Source organism: Hemiscyllium ocellatum, chromosome 28 (genome assembly GCF_020745735.1).
Source record: "Hemiscyllium ocellatum isolate sHemOce1 chromosome 28, sHemOce1.pat.X.cur, whole genome shotgun sequence".
NCBI classification, from domain to species: domain Eukaryota; kingdom Metazoa; phylum Chordata; class Chondrichthyes; order Orectolobiformes; family Hemiscylliidae; genus Hemiscyllium; species Hemiscyllium ocellatum.
In genome coordinates, this window is record NC_083428.1 from 39,742,438 (window position 1) to 39,766,436 (window position 23,999).

The 23,999-nt window shown below is 42.1% G+C and overlaps 1 protein-coding gene across 1 annotated transcript in view; it reads right to left on the bottom strand.

Moving 5' to 3' along the window:
- Window positions 1-20,312: 20,312 nt before the first annotated feature.
- The window catches only part of cdo1 (cysteine dioxygenase, type I), a 51,586-nt gene continuing 47,899 nt past the window's right edge, over window positions 20,313-23,999 (bottom strand). The window contains exons 4-5 of the mRNA XM_060846000.1: window positions 23,110-23,279; window positions 20,313-21,231 (exon numbers count right to left, since the gene is read on the bottom strand). Of these exons, the coding sequence (XP_060701983.1) occupies window positions 21,202-21,231; window positions 23,110-23,279 (200 nt within the window). The 3' untranslated portion in view covers window positions 20,313-21,201. The remainder of the gene's footprint in view (window positions 21,232-23,109; window positions 23,280-23,999) is intronic.

Here is a 23,999-nt window from a genome sequence, read left to right on the forward strand (position 1 = left end):
GGAATGAGAATTAGTCCCAAAGATGGTCAGTCCTCAACACTGGGGGACAAGTCTGATTTAAGGACATTGTGATTCCAGTGGTAGTCTTAGCCATGAATCCAGGGTGAGTCTGATCAAGGGGGTCACTGACTGTGCCAGTGTTTATTGTCCATTTGTAGTTGCCTTTGAGAAGATGGTGCTGAGCTGCCTTAATGAACCACTGCAGTCCATTTGGGTTTAGGGAGACTCTCAATGCCATCAGGGAGGGAGTTCCAGGTAGATCAGTTGGTAGAGCATCAGCCTTTTAATCTGAGGATCGAGTTTCTGCTTGGGCAGTTGTTTTTAAATTGCACTGCCCTGGAACAGAGAACACTTGGTGCATGCAAATCAAACTAAATGGCCCTCACATTCTGGCGGTGGGAAGCCAGCACAGACCAGATATGGCTCGATTTGTGAACTGTTGCAGGTGCTGCCATACTCAGTGTTTCTCCTGCAATGTGTGGCTTCTGTTTGACTTGATCTCGTTAGGGCAGCATGATGGCTCAATGGTTAGTACTGCTGCCTCACAGTACCAGGGACCCAACATCGATTCCTGCCTTGGGCAACTGTCTGTGTGGAGTTTGCACACTCTCCACGTAGCTGCGTGGGTTTCCTCTGGGTGCTCCGGTTTCCTCCCACAGTCCAAAGATGTAAAGGTCAGGTGAATGGGCCATGCTAAATTGCCCATAGTGTTAGGTGTATTAGTCAGGGGTAAGTGTAGGGAAATGGTCCGGGTGGGTTACCCCCTTTGGAGGGTTGGTGTGGATTTGCTGGGCCAAATGGCCTGTTTCCACACTGTAGGGCATCTAATCTAATCCTGTCTGCCTTCTGCTTAGACTGCCTTTCCATTTGGCTGTTCATGGCTTTTCCTGACTCTGCCAATCATCTTTTTCACCATTCTCCAGCTCTCAACCCATTCTCCCCTCTCCCAGTTGCAGCCTCTTCCACCCTACCCCTTTCACACAGAAAGGTCCACCCCAGCATTCTGGTGCTGGCATTCCCTGCAACTGGACAGTTCGACTCTTATTTTACTTAGAGGCTGGATAGATAATGCAAATTGGGTTGGAGGAGGGGTCGTGCCATTGATTCCTATCCTTAGCTATTTTCACTTGCTCCCACCTTCCTGTGAATATCAGGGGCCATTATTTCAGTGAGCAAGTGAATTTGAGGAGTAGCGTTCCCAGTGAAGACAGTGGAAGTAGTCAGTGTTGTTTTATGTAAGTGTAAATGAGATAGATTTCTGAACAAAATCAACATTTTGTGATACGGTACAGAAGTAACTTGAAAATGTCATGTAATATACTTAGAAGAAACAGGTGACTTTGAACCTATAGTTCCCAAAGCACTCCACCAGAGGGATTTTTCTTATGTTATTTGAGATCCATGGTAAACAAATTGATTGAGATTAGCGTGAGCTGAGATAGTAGTTTGTCAGTGCACAGGTCAAGGACACCTGTTGAGAGAATAGTACAAACAGGGTAGGTTATTTTTAATATTAGAATGGAAATGAATTAGCAGCAAAAGTAGAAAATACTGTATGCTGTCTTTTAAAATAGCATGTCATCAAATTAGAAATTTAGTTGCATGGGATTAGATACGGTTTTTGGTTAATAGTCTGAATAAGAACTGGAATTTAAAAGGAAGGATGGTAGTAAGTGATTAGTCATGACCCTGATGAATGAATTCTGGGCTCCAGTCTTTCACTATTTATAAGTCTATGAATACAGGGTGGAATTTTCATTTTTTTCTAAGGAACAGTTAGCATGGTGGATGTACTAAGGTATCAAACTATGTGGGAGGGTGGGGGAAGAGCTTGAATGACAGATTAGTGGATGGGTATATGTTTAAATTAAGAGCACTGAAGTAACAGAGTACTAAATTATCAAATAAATTGACAACGCAGTGTACAATAATCAAAATGGCTGGTGAGTAACTTGGTTTCATTACAAAGGATGTGGAATTTGTAATCATTAAACTTATCACATAGCTGTTTAAAACAGCCTTCAATGCGACAAGCAATTAGGTGCTCAAAAAAATGTCTGATGTTACGTTCAACCTTTCACGTTGTGGCACTCTCATAATAAATTCTGTCTCTGCATTTACATCTCTACATTTGCTCAGCCACAGCACAACAATTAACATTTATAGAATGCCTTTCACAAAGTATAATTTCCGAATGGCATCTCATAAAAGGGAGCTTAATGGCCCAATTGAATTAATAAAGAAATGGTCTAAAGGGCAACCTGTTAATAGTGCTGAACATTTTGATTCCTGTAACACTGCCTGTGCAACTTGGTAAAGTACACGTCCTTGTCTTTATATTATTACAAAAGGACACTCAATGTCTTAAAATCAGTAGTGCCAAGGGAATTACATTGGAAATTTATTTTCCTCTTGCAAAATAGAAAATCCATTCTACAGACTTGATGAATTAATTCGAGGCATTGGAATCTTTGCCATACCTGAGAAAAAATTTCAGGATCCCCAGTAATAATCTACCAAGATGATACCTTAAACAATTAGTTAATTCTATGCTGTATTCTGTGTTATTCATCAAATTATAGAGAAATTTAATTGAGGAATTAAGTGGCAGGACAGGTTAAAATACGATTGTTACAGCAAAAAGGATCCTGGGCTTAATATCTAAATGCTTTAGATTACAAAAGCAAGGAAATTACAATGAATCTCTATAAAACACTAGTTCCGCCCCAACTGTGGCATTATTTCCAGTTTTATTCTTTCAAGAGATTTGAATGTCACTGGCAAGAACAGCATTTAATGTCCTTCCCAGTTAACCATGAGAAGTTTGGGCCTTGCACTTCAGAAAGGATGTGAACGCATTAGAGACAGTTGAAAAGTGCTGTTCCAGGGATCAGAAATTTAAGTTACAAGGACAAATTGAAGAAGCTTGGGTTATTCTGCTTGAAGAGAAGTGAGAGTACGTTTCATAGAGCTGTTCAAAATCAGGAGCAATCTAGACACAGGAGATTGGGGGAATCTGTTGCTGGAGTAAGGAATGGGAAGTATCCTGTTAATTTGCATCCACAAACATCCACTTACTCCACCGCTAACACTTAGCAGCAGTATGTACAATCTATAAGATGTACCACAGAAATTCACAAAAGATCCTTTGACAATACCTTCCAAACCCATGACCATTTCCATCTAGAGCAGGGCAGCAGATAAATGGAAACACCACCACCTGAAAGTTCCCCTCCAAGCCACTCACCATCCTGACTTAGATTTATATTGCTGTTCCTTCATTGTCGCTGATTCAAAGTGGGAACTCTCCCTAAATGCATTGATGATCTATTTACAGTACTTGGACTGCAAGGATTCAAGAAGGCAGCTCAGCAACATGTTATCAATGCCAACTAGGGACAGGCAATAAATGCCAGCCAGCCAGCGATGCCCATGTCCCATGAGAGAATAAAAAAGAAGGAATAGAGGTCACTGATTTAATGTGATTGGCAAAAGAAACAATGGCTATAAGAAGAAAACCTGTAGTTAGTGGTGGATCTGGAATGCCCCACCTTAACCAATGATGAAGGCAGATTCAATTCTCGCTTTCAAAAAGGAAAAACCTCTTCAGAGTCAAAAAATATAATTGAGTTACTGATAAGAGCTGGGGAGAGTAACCAGCTCTTGTAAAGAGATGGCATGGATATGATGAGTTAAATATCTCCTTATGTTGTACAATTATTCTATGATTCTGATGGGAGTTGGAAAAGTAAAGAGAAAATGACTCTTCTGCTAGGAATTCAGTATAAAGTGTGCAATCTGAGAATTTGGGCTGAAGTAAGAAAAAAATGAATTCAGGAAAAACAGGATTATGAGAATCTGGGTTGCCCTGTGTAAAGACCGTGGGTTCTGAATCAACTTGAAATGTTCAAAAGGAAATGGATAGTTGTCTAGAATGTGTGGGAAATTACCGTAATATGCATCTGGATAAAAGATGACTATTTTAAATATAGTTAACTTGCATAGGCAGTGGGAGATTGGCATAATTTTCTGATCCTGATCATTATTCTGGTGGAAAATGTAGATATGTGTTTGTCAGATTTGTCTTAAATCCTGTTCATGATCTAACAGCCTGTCCATATTTACACATTATTAATGGCCATTTGAGCAGTAACTGGAGGGGACTGGGTATGCATAAAATTATAGTCAAGAGTGTGGTGCTGAAAAAGCACAGCAGGTCAGGCAGCATCTGAGGAGAGGAAATTCAATGTTTTGGGCAAAAGCCCTTCATCAGGAATGAGGCTGGGGGTGGAGAGATAAATGGGAGGGAGAATGGGGCTGGGGGGAAGGTAGCTGAGGGTGCAGTAGGTAGATGGAGGTGGGGGCAAAGGTGATAGGTTGGAGGAGCGGGTGGAACAGAAAAGTGGGAAGGAAGATGGACAGATGGGACAGGTCATGAGGATGATGCTGAGTTGGAAAATTGGAACTGGGGTAAGGTGGGTGGAGGGGACGTGAGGCAACTGGTGAAATCCACATTGATGCCATGATGGAAGATGAGGCGTTCTTCCTCCAGGCATCGGGTGGGAAGGGAGTGGCGATGCATCCAGAATGTGTGGGAAGTTATGGTAATATGGATCTGGATAAAAAAAATGAAGATTTTAAAAAATAGTTAACTTGCATGCTTAAGAATAGGGAGTGGGAAATTGGCATAATTTTCTGATCATTATTGCATGTACATTGCCACTCTCTTACCACCCGATGCCTGGTAGAAGAATGCCTCATCTTCCATCTCGGGACCCTCAAACCCCATTGGCGTCAATGTGGATTTCACCAGTTTCCTAATTTCCCCTCCCCCCACCTTACCCCAGTTCCAACCTTGCAGTAGAGCACTGTCCTCATCTACCCATCCTCCTTCCCACCTATTCGCTCCACCTTTCCCTCCAACCTATCACCTTTACCCCCACCTCCATCTACCTATTGCACTCTCAGCTACCTTCTCCCCAGCCCCACCCTCTCCTCCCATTTATCTCTCCACCCTCGATGCTCCCAGCCTCATTCCTGATGAAGTGCTTTTGCCCAAAACATTGAATTTCCTGCTCCTCGGATGCTGCCTGACCTGCTGTGCTTTTCCAGCACCACACACTTGACTTTAATCTCCAGCATCTGCAGTACTCACTTTTGCCGATGCATAAAACTATACTAGAGCGCTGTGATTTAGGGCAAAATATAATGGGCTCAAATTCTGTAGGAGAATAAATCTCTCAGACAACTACACCCAATCTCATCGCAACAGATAATTCATTTCAATTACAGTGTCCTTGGCATTTCAGACTGGAAGCATGTAACCAGTGGTATGTCACAAGGATTAGTGCTGGGCCCCTGCTTTTCGTCATTTATATAAATGATTTGGACCGTAGGAGGTATAGTTAGTAAGTTTGCAGATGACACCAAAATTGGAGGTGTCGTGGACAGCGAAGAATGTTACCTCACAGTAAAACAGGATCTTGATCAGATGGGCCCATGGGTCGAGGAGTGGCAGATAAAGTTTAATTTAGATAAGTGTGAGGTGCTCCATTTTGGAAAGGCAAATCAGGGCAGGACTTATACACTTAAATGTAAGGTCCAGGGGAGTGTTGCTGAACAAAGAGATCTTGGAGTGCAGGTTCATAGTTACTTGAAAGTGGAGTCACAGGTAGATAGGATAGTGAAGAAGGCATTTGGTATTTTATTGGTCAGAGTATTGAGTATAGAAGTTGGGAGGTCATGTTGCGGCCATATAGTACATAGGTTAGGCCATTTTTGAAATACTGTGTGCAATTCTGGTCTCTCTCCTTTCAGAACCAGTCTGACTCAATGTTGGAATACAAACAGACTCTAACCTCACACCTTTAATACATTGTCTGAGCTGTGATGTCACCTTTTTTTATAAAATCTTTAGTTATCTTGGGAATGTGGTTTGAAAGACATTTTGGGATTTATATATTAATGAATTGAAATCTGCAACCCATTCTAAGTGATTAAAGACATAACAGCAATCTAGGTTTGTTGAATACATCACATCACTTGCATGACAATTGGATCTTTTACTATAAATTCTGTGTCCTATGATCCTGCTCCACTAGTTACCTAATGAAGGAGTTGTGCTCTGAAAGCTTGTACTTCCAAATAAACTTGTTGGACTATAACCTGAAGTTGTCTGATTTTTGACTTTGTTCTATAAAAAGGATGTTGTGAAACTTGAAAGGGTTCAGAAAAGATTTACAAGGATGTTGCCAGGGTTGGAGGGTTTGAGCTATAGGGAGAGGCTGAATAGGCTGGTGCTGCTTTCCCTGGACCATTGGAGGCTGAGGGGTGACCTTATTGAGGTTTATAAAATCATGAGGGGCATGGATAGGGTATATCGACAAGGTATTTTCCCTGGGTGGGGGAGTCCAAAACTAGAGGGCATAGGTTTAAGGTGAGAGGGGAAAAATTTAAAAGGGGCAAGTTTATCTTGCAAAGGTTGATGCTTATATGGAATGAGCTGCCAGAGGAAATGGTGGAGGCTGGTACAATTACAGCATTTAAAAGGCATCTGGATGGGAATATGAATAGGAAGGGTTTAGAGGGGTATGGGCCATATGCTGGCAAATGGGACTAGGTTAATGTAGAGTATCTGGTCAGCATGGACAAGTTGGAACAAAGGGTCTGTTTCCAAACTATACATCTCTATGATAGGGAATCTGGAAGGCTTCGCGAACAGGCCAACCATTAGCGAGGCTTTTCAACCGATCTGACTGCAAAATCTTCACTATGTGTATGATAACTCCAAAACCAGGAAGTATAAATCTAAGAAATACAAGTTAGAGTTAAATAACTTTTAAAAAATTGAAATAGAGACTAAAATAACATTGGAGATAAAGTAAAATTAGTTTTTAAATTTTAAGTTTTCAACATTAACCTTCTTCTCATGTAATACAACTTTATGCTTAGAACATTCATTTTTGCAGGCCTGAGTGGCTATCCTTCAGTATTTGAATCCACAGTCCAAACTTTGTCAGCTATTTTTAGATAAAACAACTGTGCATTCACCCCAGTAGAGTCATTACAGAAATACTCAGTAGATCTGGCAGCATCTGTAGCGGGAGAAACAGAGGTCACTGACGTTAATCAGAACTGAGAAAAGTTACGATTGTAATGGGTGGTGGTCATGACAGTTAACGTGAGGAGAGTGGGATAGTTAAGTCAGAACACACCTTGCTGTAGGATGTTTTGGTTGCCCATTGTCAATGCTATCAGTGTTGGCTGTGTCCTCTGGTTGAAGGTTGATACAATGGTGGCTTCACATTGTTTTCAATGCAGCACTCAGAATACCACAGTGACACTGATAACTTCATTGGGCTGTATTGGAAAAAGTTGCTTGAACACTGATGATCTAGTAAGTGAAGGCTCTCGTTGAGTTCTGGATTTGGTTGCAGTGAAATTTGACCATTCAGTAGTGTTCCTAAGAGGAGTCATGAACAAAGTGTGCAGAAAATATCCCTGGTCTTAAAGCAGCTTCACAGAGTGAGAGGATGGAGGACTGCCTCAATACAATTGTGTTATGGTAACTGCCAGTTAACTGGAGCAGACTTAAATGATATGTTGCTGACAATCAGGGAATGCAGTTCAATCTTGGCAGTGGTTTGCAAGACTGGTTGCAGTAGGTGATGCAGGTGGGTGACATTTCCATATAAAGATAAGGTCCCCTCAGCGCTGCTTCTCAAATAATTGATTATCCAAGGTCTCTTTATTCAGCAACACTCCCTAGGACCTTACCATTAAGTGTATAAGTCTTGCTAAGATTTGCTTTCCCAAAATGGAGCACCTTGCATTTATCTGAATTAAACTCCATCTGCCACTTCTCAGCCCATTGGCCCATCTGATCAAGATCCTGTTGTAATCTGAGGTAACCTCCTTTGCTGTCCACTACACCTTCAATTTTGGTGTCATCTGCAAAACTTACTATATCTCTTCTGTTCACATCCAAATCATTTATATAAATGCTAGCTCCTTGAAAGTCAAGTCGCAGGTAGATAAGATAGTGAAGAAGGCGTTTGGTATGCTTTCCTTTATTGGTCAGAGTATTGAGTACAGGAGTTGGGAAGTCATCTTACAGCTGTATAGGACATTGGTTGGGCCACTGTTGGAATATTGCATGCCATTCTGGTCTCCTTCCTATCGAAAAGATGTTGTGAAACTTGGAAGGGTTCAGAAAAGATTTACAAGGATGACGCCAGGGTTGGAGGATTTGAGCTATTGGGAGAGTCTGAACAGGCTGGGGTTGTTTTCCCTGAAGCATCTGAGAGGGGTGAGCTTTATAGAGGTTTACAAAATCATGAGGGGCATGGATAGGATAAATAGACAAAGTCTTTTCCCTGGGGTCCTGGGAGTTCAGAACTAGAAAGCATAGATTTAGGGTGAGAGGGGAAAGATATAAAAGAGACCTAAGGGGCAACCTTTTCATGCAGAGGGTGATATGTGTATAGAATGAGCTGCCAAAGGAAGTGGTGGAAGCTGGTACAATTGCAACATTTAAGAGGCATTTGGATGGGTATATGAATAGGAAGGGTTTGGAGGGATATGGGCCGGGTGCTGGCAGGTGGGACTAGATTGGGTTGAGATATCTGGTCGGCATGGACGGGTTGGACCGAAGGGTCTGTTTTCATGCTGTACATCTCCATGACTTTATGTTACTCTGGACCTATGATATCTTATGGAGGGGAACTTGAGTTCTCTTGCTCTGTTAATGCCATAGAATTCTGATGCTGATTCACCTCACGTACACTCCCTTAAGCTTACTGATGACTAAACCACTAATGTAAAACAGAGATATTTCACAAAGAAATAGTGTGAACCTACAGCAAGATGTCAGCCAAATAGTTGCAGTTCTGTTTTCATGGGTGCTCTCTCAGAGAGGGACGACTGGTGATGGTTTAACCTGAGGGTCATCACACCTTAAGTGAGGGGAGAAGTTGAGAAGGAGAATTCCTCATGGTAACTTCAGCCAGTTGGGAACTGAACCCACACTGTTGTCTTCATTCTGTAACACAAACCAGCTATCCAGGAAACATGTCTCTTTCCAGCCTACACATTGTCTTAGGCAGCAGCAATGGCAGTGACTAGATGAAAATAGTACTCCGCTCCAAAATACATTATAGGATTCTCATTTTAATGCTAATTTGCCTTTGCAGGTTTTGGATGGGAAGATTATACAGTTAAAGTGGACTATTTTTAAAACTAGTTTGACACCACTCCTTTTAGGTGAAACTCAGGCAGTGCCTCAGGGTGTCTTGTGTGATGTCTTAGCAGTGCCAGCAAATCCAATAGGCACAGACAAACTTGTGTTTTGAATGAGACACTAGTCAATTGCAGATCTTCATTATAGATTCTGCTCGGTGCATTAAGTTTGAAGGCCATGCTTCAGTGGCAAGCCTGTGCAAAGAACAAAATGTAAAGCAGATTTACATGCATTGCTGACAGCCTAGATTCTTTGAAGTCTTAACCTGTGACTGAACAATACAAAGTTATAGTGTTACTGTTCTGAGGAGATATATTTCTGCATTTATGTCTGCAGGTGCCTGCTTACATGGCAACATCCACTGAATTCCAAACGTACTATATTGCATAAGGTACAAGTTGTTTAATTGATTGCCCTAGAATGTTTGGAAGCATCGCTGGATAATTGTTCAGGACGGGAGAAAATCTTGGGTGCTGGCACAGTGAATATGTTCATTAATTGGTGTGGTAAAGCCTCTTGCTGTATGACCATGTGTGTCATTCTGATATTACTTCCTTGATGACAACCTGGATGTCATCCATTACTGCTTGTTCTTTGGTAGAGATTGAGGTCAGCCATGCTTTTTTAAGTGACAAGGAAATGAAACTATATTCAGGTTTCCAGTGTATTCAGCACTTCTGTTCAGCGAAAATTTAGATACTTCACACACCAGAGTAGTGAATCCAGACACTGGACAAATCTAGCAACTTGCTGAAATCAGTCTAAGTGATGAAGTGGATAACCCTGTAAATATCTCTTCACCAGCTGGGAAACAGATAGGCAATGCCACAGTTGTCATATTGACTACTACTGACAGTGCCATCCAATGTTGGAGGTTGTCCTGAGGTCTCCTGAAAGCAACTGGCATAGTTCCACAATTATTTCACTGGGGAATTATGGAGTCTGTGCCTCTGTATCATTGAGAAAAAGCTAAACCTGGGCTGGTTGATGTGGTTGGTGCATAATGATGTATGTTGCTAAAGCAGCATTTATTGCTCGTCACTAATTGCCCATGAGAAGGTTGTGATGAGCTGCCCTCTTGAACCACTGGAGTCCATGTGAGGTAGATAATCCACTGTGCTGTTAGGATGATTTCCATGAGTTTGACCCAGCAACAGTGAAAGACCAGTGATTTACTTCCAAATCAGGATGATGTATGGCTTGGGAGGGATCTCCCATACGTGTTCTGCCCATGTCCTTCTGGGTGGTAGAGGTTGCATGTTTGGATGATGTTGTCTCTTTCATTATTTTGTAATAGCACTCCCTCTAACAAATGTGTGATGATGATAAAACAGAAAGGGATCATTCTGACGTGCTAGAATTTTCCTGGCCATTTAACATGACCATCTTCCACCCTATCAAAAGATCTACCCTATTGTTCTCTTCTCCTTTCCCCTTTTCATTCCCTGGTTTTGTAGTTATTTATAAACTATTAAATCCTTAATTTTTATTTTTGGTGAAAGAGCACTGACCTGAAATGTTAACTTTCTCCACAAATTTCACCTGGCTTGAGTATTGTCTATTTTCTTATAAGATTTTCAGCCTTATGGCTTTGTTCAATTGTGTACCTGCCGACAAGCTACTTACTCATTACAATTCTTATAGATTTTTTTACGCCTGTACTCGAGGTGCTGACATATGTTTGGGTAATTGGTGCTGGGTGTCTTTAGGTACCTCATCTAAATGACTGTTCCATAAATTTTGAGTCTCAGCAGTCCCAATGAAACCTGGAGGTGATTCAACATTACAGAGCTAGAATAATTGAAACCCAGCACTAGGTTTTAGTTTTGGTGGTGGGCCCATCTCAATCTAATTTTGTGCTTGCTGGTTAGCAGATTACCAGGCCTGTTTAGCTAGGGACCAGAAGTGAGTTTGATACATCACAGACTGCTGACTCACCTGTTTAGATTAGATTACTTACAGTGTGGAATCAGGCCCTTCGGCCCAACAAGTCCACACCGACCCGCCAAAGCGCAACCCATCCATACCCCTACATTTACCTCTTACCTAACACTACGGGCAATTTAGCATGGCCAATTCACCTGACCCACACATCTTTGGACTGTGGGAGGAAACCGGAGCACCCGGAGGAAACCCACGCAGACACGGGGAGAATGTGCAAACTCCACACAGTCAGTCGCCTGAGGTGGGAATTGAACCCGGGTCTCTGGTGCTGTGAGGCAGCAGTGCTAACCGCTGTGCCACCGTGCCGCCCACTAAGCCTATAGCTACTTTATTTCCTGGCATGCCAGCTTCAAAAAGGCCACATTCAGGGGCTTGAAAATTCTGCCCCGTTCTCTCATCCTCAGGCAGAAGCTTGTTATACTTTCCAACCGCTACCTGGGCTGTGATCAAATGAGAACAGACTGGGAATCATGGAATTATTTACTACTCAGTACTACAAAGAGGCAACTCCTTAATTACACTTACCAGAAATTGATTGTTTGTGACTGATTATTTGTGGGTCAGTTTTAATATCATTTGGCTAAATTTGGGCAGCACTCTGGCTCAGTGGCCCGCACCGCTGCCTCACAGTGCCAGGCATCCAGGTTCATTTCCAGCCTTGAATGACTGTGTGAAGCTTGCACATTCTCTCCCTGTGTCTGCAAGGGTTTTCACCAGGTGCTCCAGTTTACTCCCACAGTCCAAAGATATGCAGGTTAGGCAGACTGCCAGACGAAATTAGAGTCATAGAGATGTACAGCATGGAAACAGATCCTCCAGTGAAACTCATCCATGCCGACCAGATATCCTAAATTAATCTAGTCCCATTTGCCAGCATTTGGCCCATATCCTTCTAAATTCTTCCTAGTCATATATCCATCCAGATGCCTTTTAAATGTTGTAAATGTACAAGCCTCCACCACTTCCTCTGGCAGCCCATTCCATACATATTCCACCCTCTGCATGATAAAGTTACTCCATAGATCCCTTTTATATCTTTCCCCTCTCACCTTACACCGATGTCCTCCCCCACCCCAGGGAAAAAACCTTGTCTATTTGCCGTAACCACCCCCCCCTCATGATTTTATAAACCTCTAAGGTCACCCTCAGCCTCTGACACTCCAGGGAAAACAGCCCCAGCCTATTCAGCCTCTCCCTATGGCTCAAATCGTCCAACCCTGGCAACATCCTTGTAAATCTTTTCTGAACCCTTTCAAGTTATAGCAGGGAGACCAGAGCTGCACACAGTATGCCAAAAGTGGCTTAACTACTGTCCTGTATAGCCGCAACATGACCTCCCAACTCCTATATTCAATGCTCTGACAATAAATTGCCCTATAGTGTGCAGTGACCAGGGATGTTCAGGTTAGGTTGATCAGCTATGGTTAAAGTGGGTTTACAGGGATAGAGTGGGGAGCAGAGTCTAGATGGCATGCTCTTCGAAGGGTCACTGCAGACTCGATTGGCCAAATGGCCTCTTTCCGTGCTGTAGTGCTTCTATGATTCAATAGGATACGCAGAACTTAATGGGGGTCGTTTATGTAACATCAAAATTATGTAACTACTTGCTAATTTTGTACTTTCATCTTCATCCACATAAATTGACTGCTCGCTTAAATAATTAAGATCCCAACTAGAGGCAGTTTTTCAGGATCACCAGCACTTTGCTTTTAGTTTACATCCCATTCAATAACTGGGAAACTTCCTACAGGAATGTAACAAGAAGCTTTCCAAAATGGCACACCCTGTTATTTTTCTAACCAGCCGAGGCCCTTATCTCCACAGGCTGGGAAAATCCTTCCCAGTGTTTTGGATCAATGACCTTTGATCAAAGTTTAAATGTAACAAATTATGACTGAAAATGCAGATTAATTATATAGAATCATTTTGATGAATGCCTCCCATGAGCTATTACGCATGTTTATAAGATGTCCTTGGGTGTCTTAAGAACACAGGATACTGTTATATTAGCAACTTACTGTTAGTACTCAATCGGCACAAAGAACAATGGAGAGAGCAGAGAGAATCTAAGAGGAATAACTGAAGAAAGAGAAAAAGCATGACCGAAAAGAAGCAAAAATAAGGATGATCGAGAGCACAGTTTCAAAGTAAACAAAGGGGAGTAAATACAAGCTGGTGACAGGAATAATGGGCCTTGTCGTCCAATGGATAGTGTCAGAAGCTCTGGGTTCAAGTTGCATCCAGGACTTAGTGGCTAAAAATGTATGTTCACAATAGGGCCAACAGATTCATTATTATCCTGCAAATCCTTTTAACACATGCCAGTAGCAGGCAACAAGTATGGGAGAGCTTCCTTGTCAGCCAGAACTTTTACCATCACTATCCATAGTTCCAAATTATGTGTTTGTAAAATGGCATGCTCCACAGCAGCTCTGATTCCAGAGTCATCTGTACCACACCAATATGGTTAATGTTTCAAAGTCCAGTACTGGAGGAAACATTCTGGAAGAATTGGCGAGGTAAATGGGACTGTTATAGTGGGATAGCAAAGTTTCATGGAAGAAGCTTGGAGATGGGCTAGTTCAGATGTAACTTCATGTTTTGATCATGTTCACATTTTTGAAGCAAAGATACCACTCAGATTACAGTTTGAGATAGTTGGTAGTAAGTATTGCAATGCAGGTTGATTATCCTTCCACAGTCCAAAGATGTGCAGGTTATGTGAATTGGCCATGCTAATTTGCCTGTCATGTTCAGGGATGTGTAGACCAGGTGCATTAGTTAGGGGAAATGTAGAGTAGTAAGGGAATGGGTCTGGGTGGTTCGTGGGGTACACTTCAGAGGGTCGGTGTGGACTTATTGTGCCAAATGGCCTGTTTCCACACTGTAGGAATTCTATGATTCTACATTAAACCAACAACCGTCATGATTTTTTTGGAAATACTTCATCCCAAAGCATAGTAGTCATTGAATACAGGAGGTTTTTCAGATCTGTTGGATACTAAGGGAGTTAAGGGAATGGGGCATAATGTAGAAGGTGTTGTTAAAGTCGATCATTAGTAGCAGAACAGACTTGGAGGACCACATAGAGACATAGAACATAGAAAAATACAGCGCAGTACAGGCCCTTTGGCCCTCGATGTTGCACCGACCCAAGCCCACCTAACCTACATTAGCCCACTATCCTCCATATGCCTATCCAATGCCCGTTTAAATGCCTATAAAGAGGGAGAGTCCACCACTGCTACTGGCAAGGCATTCCATGAACTCACGACTCGCTGAGTAAAGAATCTACCCTTAACATCTGTCCTATACCTACCTCCCCTTAACCTAAAGCTATGCCCCCTCGTAATAGCTGACTCCATACATGGAAAAAGATTCTCATTGTCAACCCAATTTAAACCACTAATCATCTTGTACACCTCTATCAAGTCACCCCTAAACCTTCTTTTCTCCAATGAAAACAGCCCCAAGTGCCTCAGCCTTTCCTCATACGATCTTCCTACCATACCAGGCAACATCCTGGTAAACCTCCTCTGCACCCGTTCCAGTGCCTCCACATCCTTCCTATAGTATGGCGACCAAAACTGCACACAATACTCCAGATGCGGCACCAGAGTCTTATACAATTGCAATATGACCTCAGGACTCCAGAACTCCATTCCTCTACCAATAAAAGCCAGTACACCACATGCCTTCTTCACAGCACTATTTACCTGGATGGCAACTTTCAGAGATCTGTGTACATGGACACCAAGATCCCTCTGCTCATCCACACTACCAAGTATCCGACCATTAGCCCTGTACTCCATCTTCTTGTTACTCTTACCAAAGTGAATCACTTCGCACTTACCTACATTGAACTCCATTTGCCACCTTTCTGCCCAGCTCTGCAGCTTATCTATATCCCACTGTAACCTGCCACATCCTTCCTCACTGTCAACAACTCCACCGACTTTCGTATCATCCGCAAACTTGCTCACCCAACCTTCTAGCCCCTCCTCCAGGTCATTTATAAAAATGACAAACAGCAATGGTCCCAAAACAGATCCTTGCGGAACACTGCTAGTTACTACACTCCAAGACGAACCTTTACCATCAACTACTACCCTCTGTCTTCTTCCAGCCAGCCGATTCCTAATCCAAACCTCTAACGCACCCTTAATGCCATACCTCCGTATTTTTTGCAGTAGCCTACCATGGGGAACATTATCAAATGCCTTACTAACATCCATATACACCACATCTACCGCTTTACCCTCGTCCACCTCCTTAGTCACCTTCTCAAAGAATTCAATAAGGTTTGTGAGGCACAACCTGCTCTTCACAAAACCATGCTGACTATCCTTGATCACGTTATTCCTAACCAGATGTTCATAAATCCTATCCCTTACAATTCGCTCTAAGACTTTGCCCACAACAAAAGTGAGACTCACTGGCTATAGTTACTAGGGTTATCCCCACTCCCCTTCTTGAACAAGGGAACCACATTTGCTATCCTCCAGTCTTCTGGCACTATTCCTGTAGACAACGAGGACATAAAAATCAAGGCCAATGGTTCTGCAATCTCCTCCCTTGCTTCCTAGAGAATCCTGGGATAAATGCCATCAGGCCAAGGTGATTTATCTATTTTCACCCTTTCCAGAATTTCCAACACCTCTTCCCTACATATCTCAAAGCCATCCATTCTAATTAATTCTGACTCAATATTCACATCAGCAACAATGTCCTGTTCCTGAGTGAATACTAACGAAAAGTATTCATTAAGTGTCTGCCCAATCTCTTCAGCCTCCACGCACAACTTCCCACTACTATCCTTGACTGGACCTATTCCTATCCTAGTCATTCTTTCATTCCTGACATACCTATAGAAAGCTTTTGGGTTTTCCCTAATCCTACCGACCAAGGACTTTTCATGTCCCCTCCTTGCTGCTCTTATCTCTCTCTTTAGATCCTTCCTGGCTACCTGATAACTCTCAATCGCCCCAATTGAACCTTCACGCTTCATCTTTACATGGGCCGCCCTCTTCCCTTTAACAAAGGATTCCAATTCCCTATTAAACCACGGCTCCCTCACACGACCCTTTCCTCCCTTCCTGACCGGTACGTACTTATCAAAGACACTCAATAGTTGCTCCTTGAACAAGCTCCACATATCGATTGTGCCCTTCCCTTGAAGCCTACTTTTCCAAGCCACGCATCCTAAGTCATGCCTCACAGCATCATAATTTCCCTGCCCCCAGCTATAACTCTTGCCCTGCAGTGCACACTTATCCCTCTCCATCACTAGAGTAAAAGTCACCAAATTGTAGTCACTGTCCCCAAAGTGCTCACCTACCTCCAATTCTAACACCTGGCCTGGTTCGTTACCCAGAACCAAATCCAGTATGGCCTCACCTCTTGTTGGCCTGTCTACATATTGTGTCAGGAAACCCTCCTGCACACATTGGACAAACACCGACCCATCTAATGTACTCGAGCTACAGCTTTCCCAGTCAATATCTGGAAAGTTAAAGTCCCCCATAACAACCACCCTATTACTTTCACTCTTCTCCTGAATCATCCTCGCAATCCTTTCTTCTACGTCTCTAGGACTATTAGGAAGCCTGTAGAAAACTCCTAACAGGGTGACCTTACCTTTCCTATTTCTAACCTCAGCTCAAACTACCTCAGATGGTGAGTCTTCATCCACCGTCCTTTCCACCGCTGTAACACTATCCTTGACAAGCAATGCCACACCTCCCCCTCTTTTACCTCCACCTCTGACCCTACTAAAACATTTAAATCCTGGAACCTGCAGCAGCCATTCCTGTCCCTGTTCTACCCATGTCTCCGTAATGGCCACAACATCGAAATCCCAGGTACCAACCCACGCTGCAAGTTCACCTACCTTATTTTGTATAATTCTCGCATTGAAGTATACACACTTCAAGCCACCTTCCTGTTTACAGGCACCCTCCTTCGAGATTGATGCCATGTTCCTAACCTCCCTACACTCAAGGTCCTGCATCCTAAAGCTAAAGTCTAGGTTCCCATGCCCCTGCAGAGTTAGTTTAAACCCCCTCCCCCCACCAAAGAGCACTAGCAAACCTCCCCCCAAGGATACTGGTGCCCCTCAGGTTCAGGTGTAGACCAGCCTGTTTATAGAGGTCCCACCTTCCCCAGAAAGAACCCCAGTTATCCAGATACCGGAATCCCTCCCTCCTGCACCATCCCTTTAGCCACGCATTTAACTGTTCTCTCTCCCTATTCCTTGATTCTCTATCACGTGGCACGGGTAACAAACCAGAGACAACAACTCTGTTTGTTCTAACTCTGAGCTTCTAACCTAGCTCCCTGAAAGCCTGCCTAACATCCTCATCCCTCTTCCTACCTATGTCGTTGGTGCCAATGTGGACCACGACTTCGGGCTGCTCCCCCTCCCCCTTAAGGACCCAGAAAACACGATCTGAGACGTCACGTACCCTTGCACCTGGGAGGCAACATACCAATCATGAGTCTCTCTCGCCCCCGCAAAACCGCCTATCTGTGCCCCGAACTATCGAGTCCCCAATAACTATTGCTCTGCTCTGTCATAGAGATGTACAGCATGGAAACAGACCCCTCGGTCCAACCTGACCATGCCGACCAGATAGCTCAACCCAATCTAGTCCCACCTGCCAGCACCCGGCCCATATCCCTCCAAACTCTTCCTATTCATATACCTATCCAAATGCGTCTTAAATGTTGCAATTGTACCAGCCTCCACCACTTCCTCTGGCAGCTCATTCCATATACGTGCCACCCTCTGCGTGAAAAAGTTGCCCCTTAGGTCTCTTTTATATCTTTCCCCTCTCACCCTAAACCTATGCCCTCTGGTTCTGGACTCCCTGACCCCAGGGAAAAGACTTTGCCTATTTACCCTATCCATGCACCTCATGATTTTGTAAACCTCGATAAGGTCACCCCTCAGCCTCCGAAGCTCCAGGGAAAACAGACCCAGCCTGTTCAGCCTCTCCCTGTAGCTCAGATTCTCCAACTCTGGCAACATCCTTGTAAATCTTTTCTGAACCCTTTCAAGTTTCACAACATCTTTCTAATAGGAAGGAGACCAGAATTGCATGCAATATTCCAACAGTGGCCTAACCATTGTCCTGTACAGCCACAACATGACCTTCCAACTCCTGTGCTCAATACTCTGACCAAGAAAGGAAAGCATACCAAATGCCTTCACTATCCTATCTACCTGCGACTCCACTTTCAAGGAGCTATGAACCTGCACTCCAAGGTCTCTTTGTTCAGCAACCCTCCCTAGGACCTTACTATTAAGTGTATAAGTCCTGCTCAGATTTGCTTTCCCAAAATGCAGCACCTCGCATTTATCTGAATTAACTCCATCTGCCACTTCTCAGCCCATTGGGCCATCTGGTCCAGATCCTGTTGTAATCTGAAGTAACCCTCTTCATTGTCCACTATACCTCCAGTTTTGGTGTCATCTGCAAACTTACTAACTGTACCTCTTATGCTCGCATCCAAGTCATTTATGTAGATGACAAAAAGTAGAGGGCCCAGCACCGGTCCTTGTGGGACTCCACTGGTCACAGACCTCCCATCTGAAAAACAACCCTCCACAACCATCCTCTGTATTCTACCTTTGGGCCAGATCTGTATCCACCTGGCTAGTTCTCCCTGTATTCCATGAGATCTAACATTGCTAATCAGTGTCCCATGGGGAACCTTGTTGAATGTCTTACTGAAGTCCATATAGATCACATCTACTGTTCTGCCCTCATCAATCCTCTTTGTTACTTCAAAAAGCTCAATCAAGTTTGTGAGACATGATTTCCCATGCACATAGCCTAAGCTAGATCCTACTTCTGATATTCTTATAGTCACTTAGAGTGAATCACCTATTATATGCTATATATACTTTTAAAAGTAATGGCACTTAACTTTCTTTACACTTGCAATAAAGATTAGAAAGACCAGAACAGTGAAACTTGTACATGTACCATGTGATGATGAAATAAAGAATTCATCTGACTTTTATGTACATGTGGGATTTGTGAACATTTCCTGCACTTGGTGCTTTATATCAATAAATAAATTCAATTTGGAAAGAACTCCTGCGCTATTTTGATAGAGATAGCGAACAGAGAACCCCTTGCCAACAATGGCTGATATTTCCCTTTGCTAGCTTGGGAGCACAGAAGCTAAATATATTGTTTGCACAGCTAGTCAACTGAAATGAGATAACAAAGTGGAGACAGATGTCCATACTGTGAAATTCATTTAGCAACAGACATCAGTAAACCAGATAATTAGGGTAGCAGGAGTAGTGCTGCAGACAAGTCATGGTATGGCACTAGACAAACACCTCAAAAGGTCACAAGTTCAAATCACACCATGCCAAATTCTTAAATTGAATTTGATATATTTTGCAATTTGTTGTTTGGTAACAGAAAAACACTATAAAAGCTATTGGATGTTGTAAACAGCAGCTAAATCATGAACATCCTTCAGCAACAAAATATCTTTAAAATAGCAGATAGCGTATACTTGCTTTTTGTCACAGTTGATGTGGTTGATTCTTGACCTCTAAAGTGGTCTACCAAAACACTTAAGTTGTCAGGACAGAACAAATTCACCCCTGCTAGTGTCATTCATATCCTGAGAACCAGTGAAAGCATTATCAGCCAGCCTTCTCCCTTGAAATACAATTAACCTTATTGGAAAATCATTTTATGCAGCATCAGGTGAACTCGGTTCAGGGTTAAGTATAATTCTCAAGTACCATCTGAAAATTATCAAAACCTTCCCTTGAATTATGTTGACAATTGATCATTCAGTTCTAAGCCAAGCAACATCATAATTATTTACAGCAAAAGGAGCCTACAATCTATTGAACCTGTGCCAGCTTTTGTAACTATCCAATTAGTCCCTTACCCCACTATATGCTCTGCTTCATTTGTGGCAGTTTTACAGAAACAGATGGCACAACAAAATCACTTGCAAAAACCTGACAAAAGTAATAAACTTTTTCATTCACTTTCAGTAAACCATCTTGTTCTATTGAAAATCAAGATGACCTTTGCAAAGCTTTATAATAATAGGACATCAAATGATCTCTTTATTTAGGAAATTGTGATATTAGTCATGTTTGACACATTTGAAGAACACTCCTTTATCCACAGTTTCAGCTTGTTTATTTTAAATGGACAATTGACTGCTGAAATCAGACACACGGAAACATGATATTAGTAAAACTGATTCCTTACAACCATTCAGGTAGATGTAAGATAGATCTGTAACTGTAAGATGATCACATGGATTGGAAGTTATGACAGATATTCTAGAAAAGCAATTTGTGGATCAGCGTCCTCTTAGGATAGCCTGAATGCCCATGAAGCATTAGACAGTACTGTATAACAGGACACACCTGAATTAGCTATAGGACTTTGATTCTTAAGGTTTCTTCAGAATTGCTGGAAGGGTGGTTGGAATCTGATAAAGATGGAGGAGTATTCATCCATTATGATCTCAAACAATATTATTGAGCCTGTAATCTGGAATAAGAGAAGAACCGTCACTGCTCGCTTCAGATAGTTTAGTGGTGAGTCCTAAGGACTTGTGGTCTGCAAATAAAAGGAGGTTACATGGTCATTTGTACCTGGCAAACAGCAGAGTGAATTCATCCAAATTAAATTTACAGTCCTCTCGCTTCTTGTTCAGGGAAGCAGTTCAAAACCAGCTGACAGGGGCATGAGAAAGGACTCATGTGAAAGGAAAGTGGAAAGGTACAGTGCAAAGAATGTTTTTGGAGAAAAGTTAAAATACAATAGGATTTTCAGACCTTTTTGTGCTTAAACATTTATGCAAAAATAGAATCTGGTGTCTCAGTGTTCAGTTAAAGAAGAGGAATCCTCATTGAGAAGTCAATTCATCAAAACAAGTTCTTTGAATTCCATCCGTAAAGGTCTTCATCATCACAGTGAGAACAGATATTACATTTCACGGATTTTCTTGGCCGATCATCTGGTTCAGTTGTTTTCTTTAGAGACTGAGGCTTCCTTTGGGTTAGAGAAACATTATGTCACTCATTTATTCAAGCACAATTTCTTCTTTCAATCTACAGCTGTGCTTTTGTTCAGCTAGACTGGTTGTGCACACTGTGCCATTGTAATTTTCAGCTTCACTGCAATCCTAAACTGAACCAAATGTATGCTTTTCACATTAAATGTTCCATGTAACTGTATCCCTCCCACCCTCAGGATGTGTAATAACCCATAATATTGTAGTTTTAACACAATCCTTTCAGTATGCAAATAAAATTCCTTGTGATTTATACTGCCACCAGTGCTGTGTTCTTTAACCCAACTCAGTTCTATAACCTAATAGGTGGGATAGGTTCTGAATAGTCAAATTGTGCTCCAGACAGACAAACCTATACTTCTTACTGCTGTACTGCATCCAAACAATGCTATAATGGTATGTTCCTCCTCGGTTTTATTATGACGCCTCCTAACTATGCTGAAGTCAAACAGTTGCATCCATCCCTGCAGCTGTGACAAACTACGTGTCCCAACTATTAAAGGTCAGCTGCGCCCAAGCAGTTCTCCTGTAGCCGTTACTATCCTGGGTCCTGCTACAGACTGCTGGAACAAGAAACTCCGATTCCACAATAATGAAACATATGTTCTACATGTACATAAATATAAATAACTATCTGATAGCATTTTCAAAAATATGCTAATCTAGTGGAAGGCAACACCTTCATAATCTATCCTAACGATATCTAGTTTGGATGTGGCTGCTTGGGTATTCAGATAGGAGAAACCTCAATGTATTGAATTTATAAATAGCTGAATTCATAATGGAATTCATTATGAACAGACTGGCAAGGAGAGTACCAATCAATGGCTTGTGGCATAAACTAACAATGCTTAGAATCATAAAGGGTCAATACATTATGGTATAAAGTAATAATGCACTGTGGCAGTTACAGCCAATGCATTGTACGAGTCTGACCCAGTTTCGCCAGGAATTGTATTTTTAATTAGGATTCCCATTTATTGATGGCCTGCTTTTTGCTTTGCCTTTCAGGAACCTGCCCAACGTAAGTCAGATATCTCCCCACAACGGTTTAGTGATGGAGAAAAAAGTTAAAGAACAGTCAAAAGAAAGTGAACAGTTATGGCTCTATGTTTTGTGAAAAAAAAGCCTTATGCTTCAAATACTGCTTTTTTTTTTCTGACTGTGTAGACTCTTGCAGGAATACAGTTTGATGAGTGCAGGCCTTCTCACAGTTTATCAAAGTGGCTTAAACTGTGTTCTGGATCAGTGGTGCTGGAAGAGCACAGCAGTTCAGGCAGCATCCAAAGTGGTTTCGCTGCACTTTGGATGCTGCCTGAACTGCTGTGCTCTTGCAGCACCACTGATCCAGAATCTGGTTTCCAGCATCTGCAGTCATTGTTTTTACCTGGCTTAAACTGTGAATATCAACAGACTTCAAAGTTTGGAAGATTTAACACCTATAGCTTAATCTGTCCTCTCTTCACACTGTCAACTTTCAAGTAAGACCCATGGATACTGGTTGGGAGTGACCAAACTTTCCTCTATTAAACTCGAGGTGTTGACGGCAACTGTGGGACATTTACATAACCAAAGCTGTGGTATGACAGTCTGGAGATCTACCTTAGGAATCTCTTTATTCTATCTATCTCAGTGTCATAGTGGGTAATATATTAATTCACTTGATGTGCTAGTTATATCATATTTCAACAACAGAGCAAACACCATAACAGAATAACTGTCAACTGCCATGTTACAATATTGGACATCTATTACCCAAGTGCAAGGGTGCAGAGAACTTGAAATACTATAAAATCAATCACTACTATGGCTTTACTTTGTCAGCACTTAATCCAGTGTTCTTCTTCAACACTTACAAAAGGTGTTCGTTCACCAAATCTGCTCCAGAATGTCATGTTAACTTGGTTCTTGTGACCTGTTCTTTCATCAAAACAATGACAGCTGTTGAATGGTGGACTATACAAGTGAAGGCTCACTGCCGATTCTGTGTGACTCACGTTTTCCACCCGGTGCAGGCCGATGGTATCTGTGGTTTAGAGGGCAGGATCACACATCAGTTAGTTCATTGGAGTAACTTTTTAACTTGCTAATTTATTTCCCTCCTGTATGCAAAGGGTTATGGGCATCAGCTGCCCTTTGGCAACTCATGCGTGTACCATTAATCATAAATGAAGCTGATTGCTTCATTGCAATATTTCATTCAACTCTGATGTTTCATACAATCACCTAACACCCATGAAATTGCATTTTGAAGTAGAACTACTGGCTTTGGTTGGATGTATTAACCTCAACTGATTTTTCTTCTCTGAAGCCCGTTGCACTGTTTTGATCACCACTGCTAACCAGGCTTAGTCACAAAAATCTCATATTTAAAAAATTTGAATATACATCCAAAACTATCACTCTCATTTCAATAAATACTATTGAAGTACCTGTCAATAAGCTAGAAGTATCTGTCATTCATTCATTTACTACTTGTTGAACCTGGCTGTGTTTGAATGTTTCCACATGATGGTAAATGCAGTTCAAAAATAATCCATTTATTGTAAAGCACTTTGGAATGCACTGAGGTCATGTGAAAGTTGTGTATGCATGCAAGTTCCTTGCTTTGAAGGTAAAGTTATTGCAGTTCATTCTTTGTGAAGAAAATATTCCATTGTTCAACCCTAAATTTTCTTTTTACAATCTTTGTCTATGTAGACTTTACCATAGACTTTAGGGCAGTATCTTACATTTGTAAATAGTT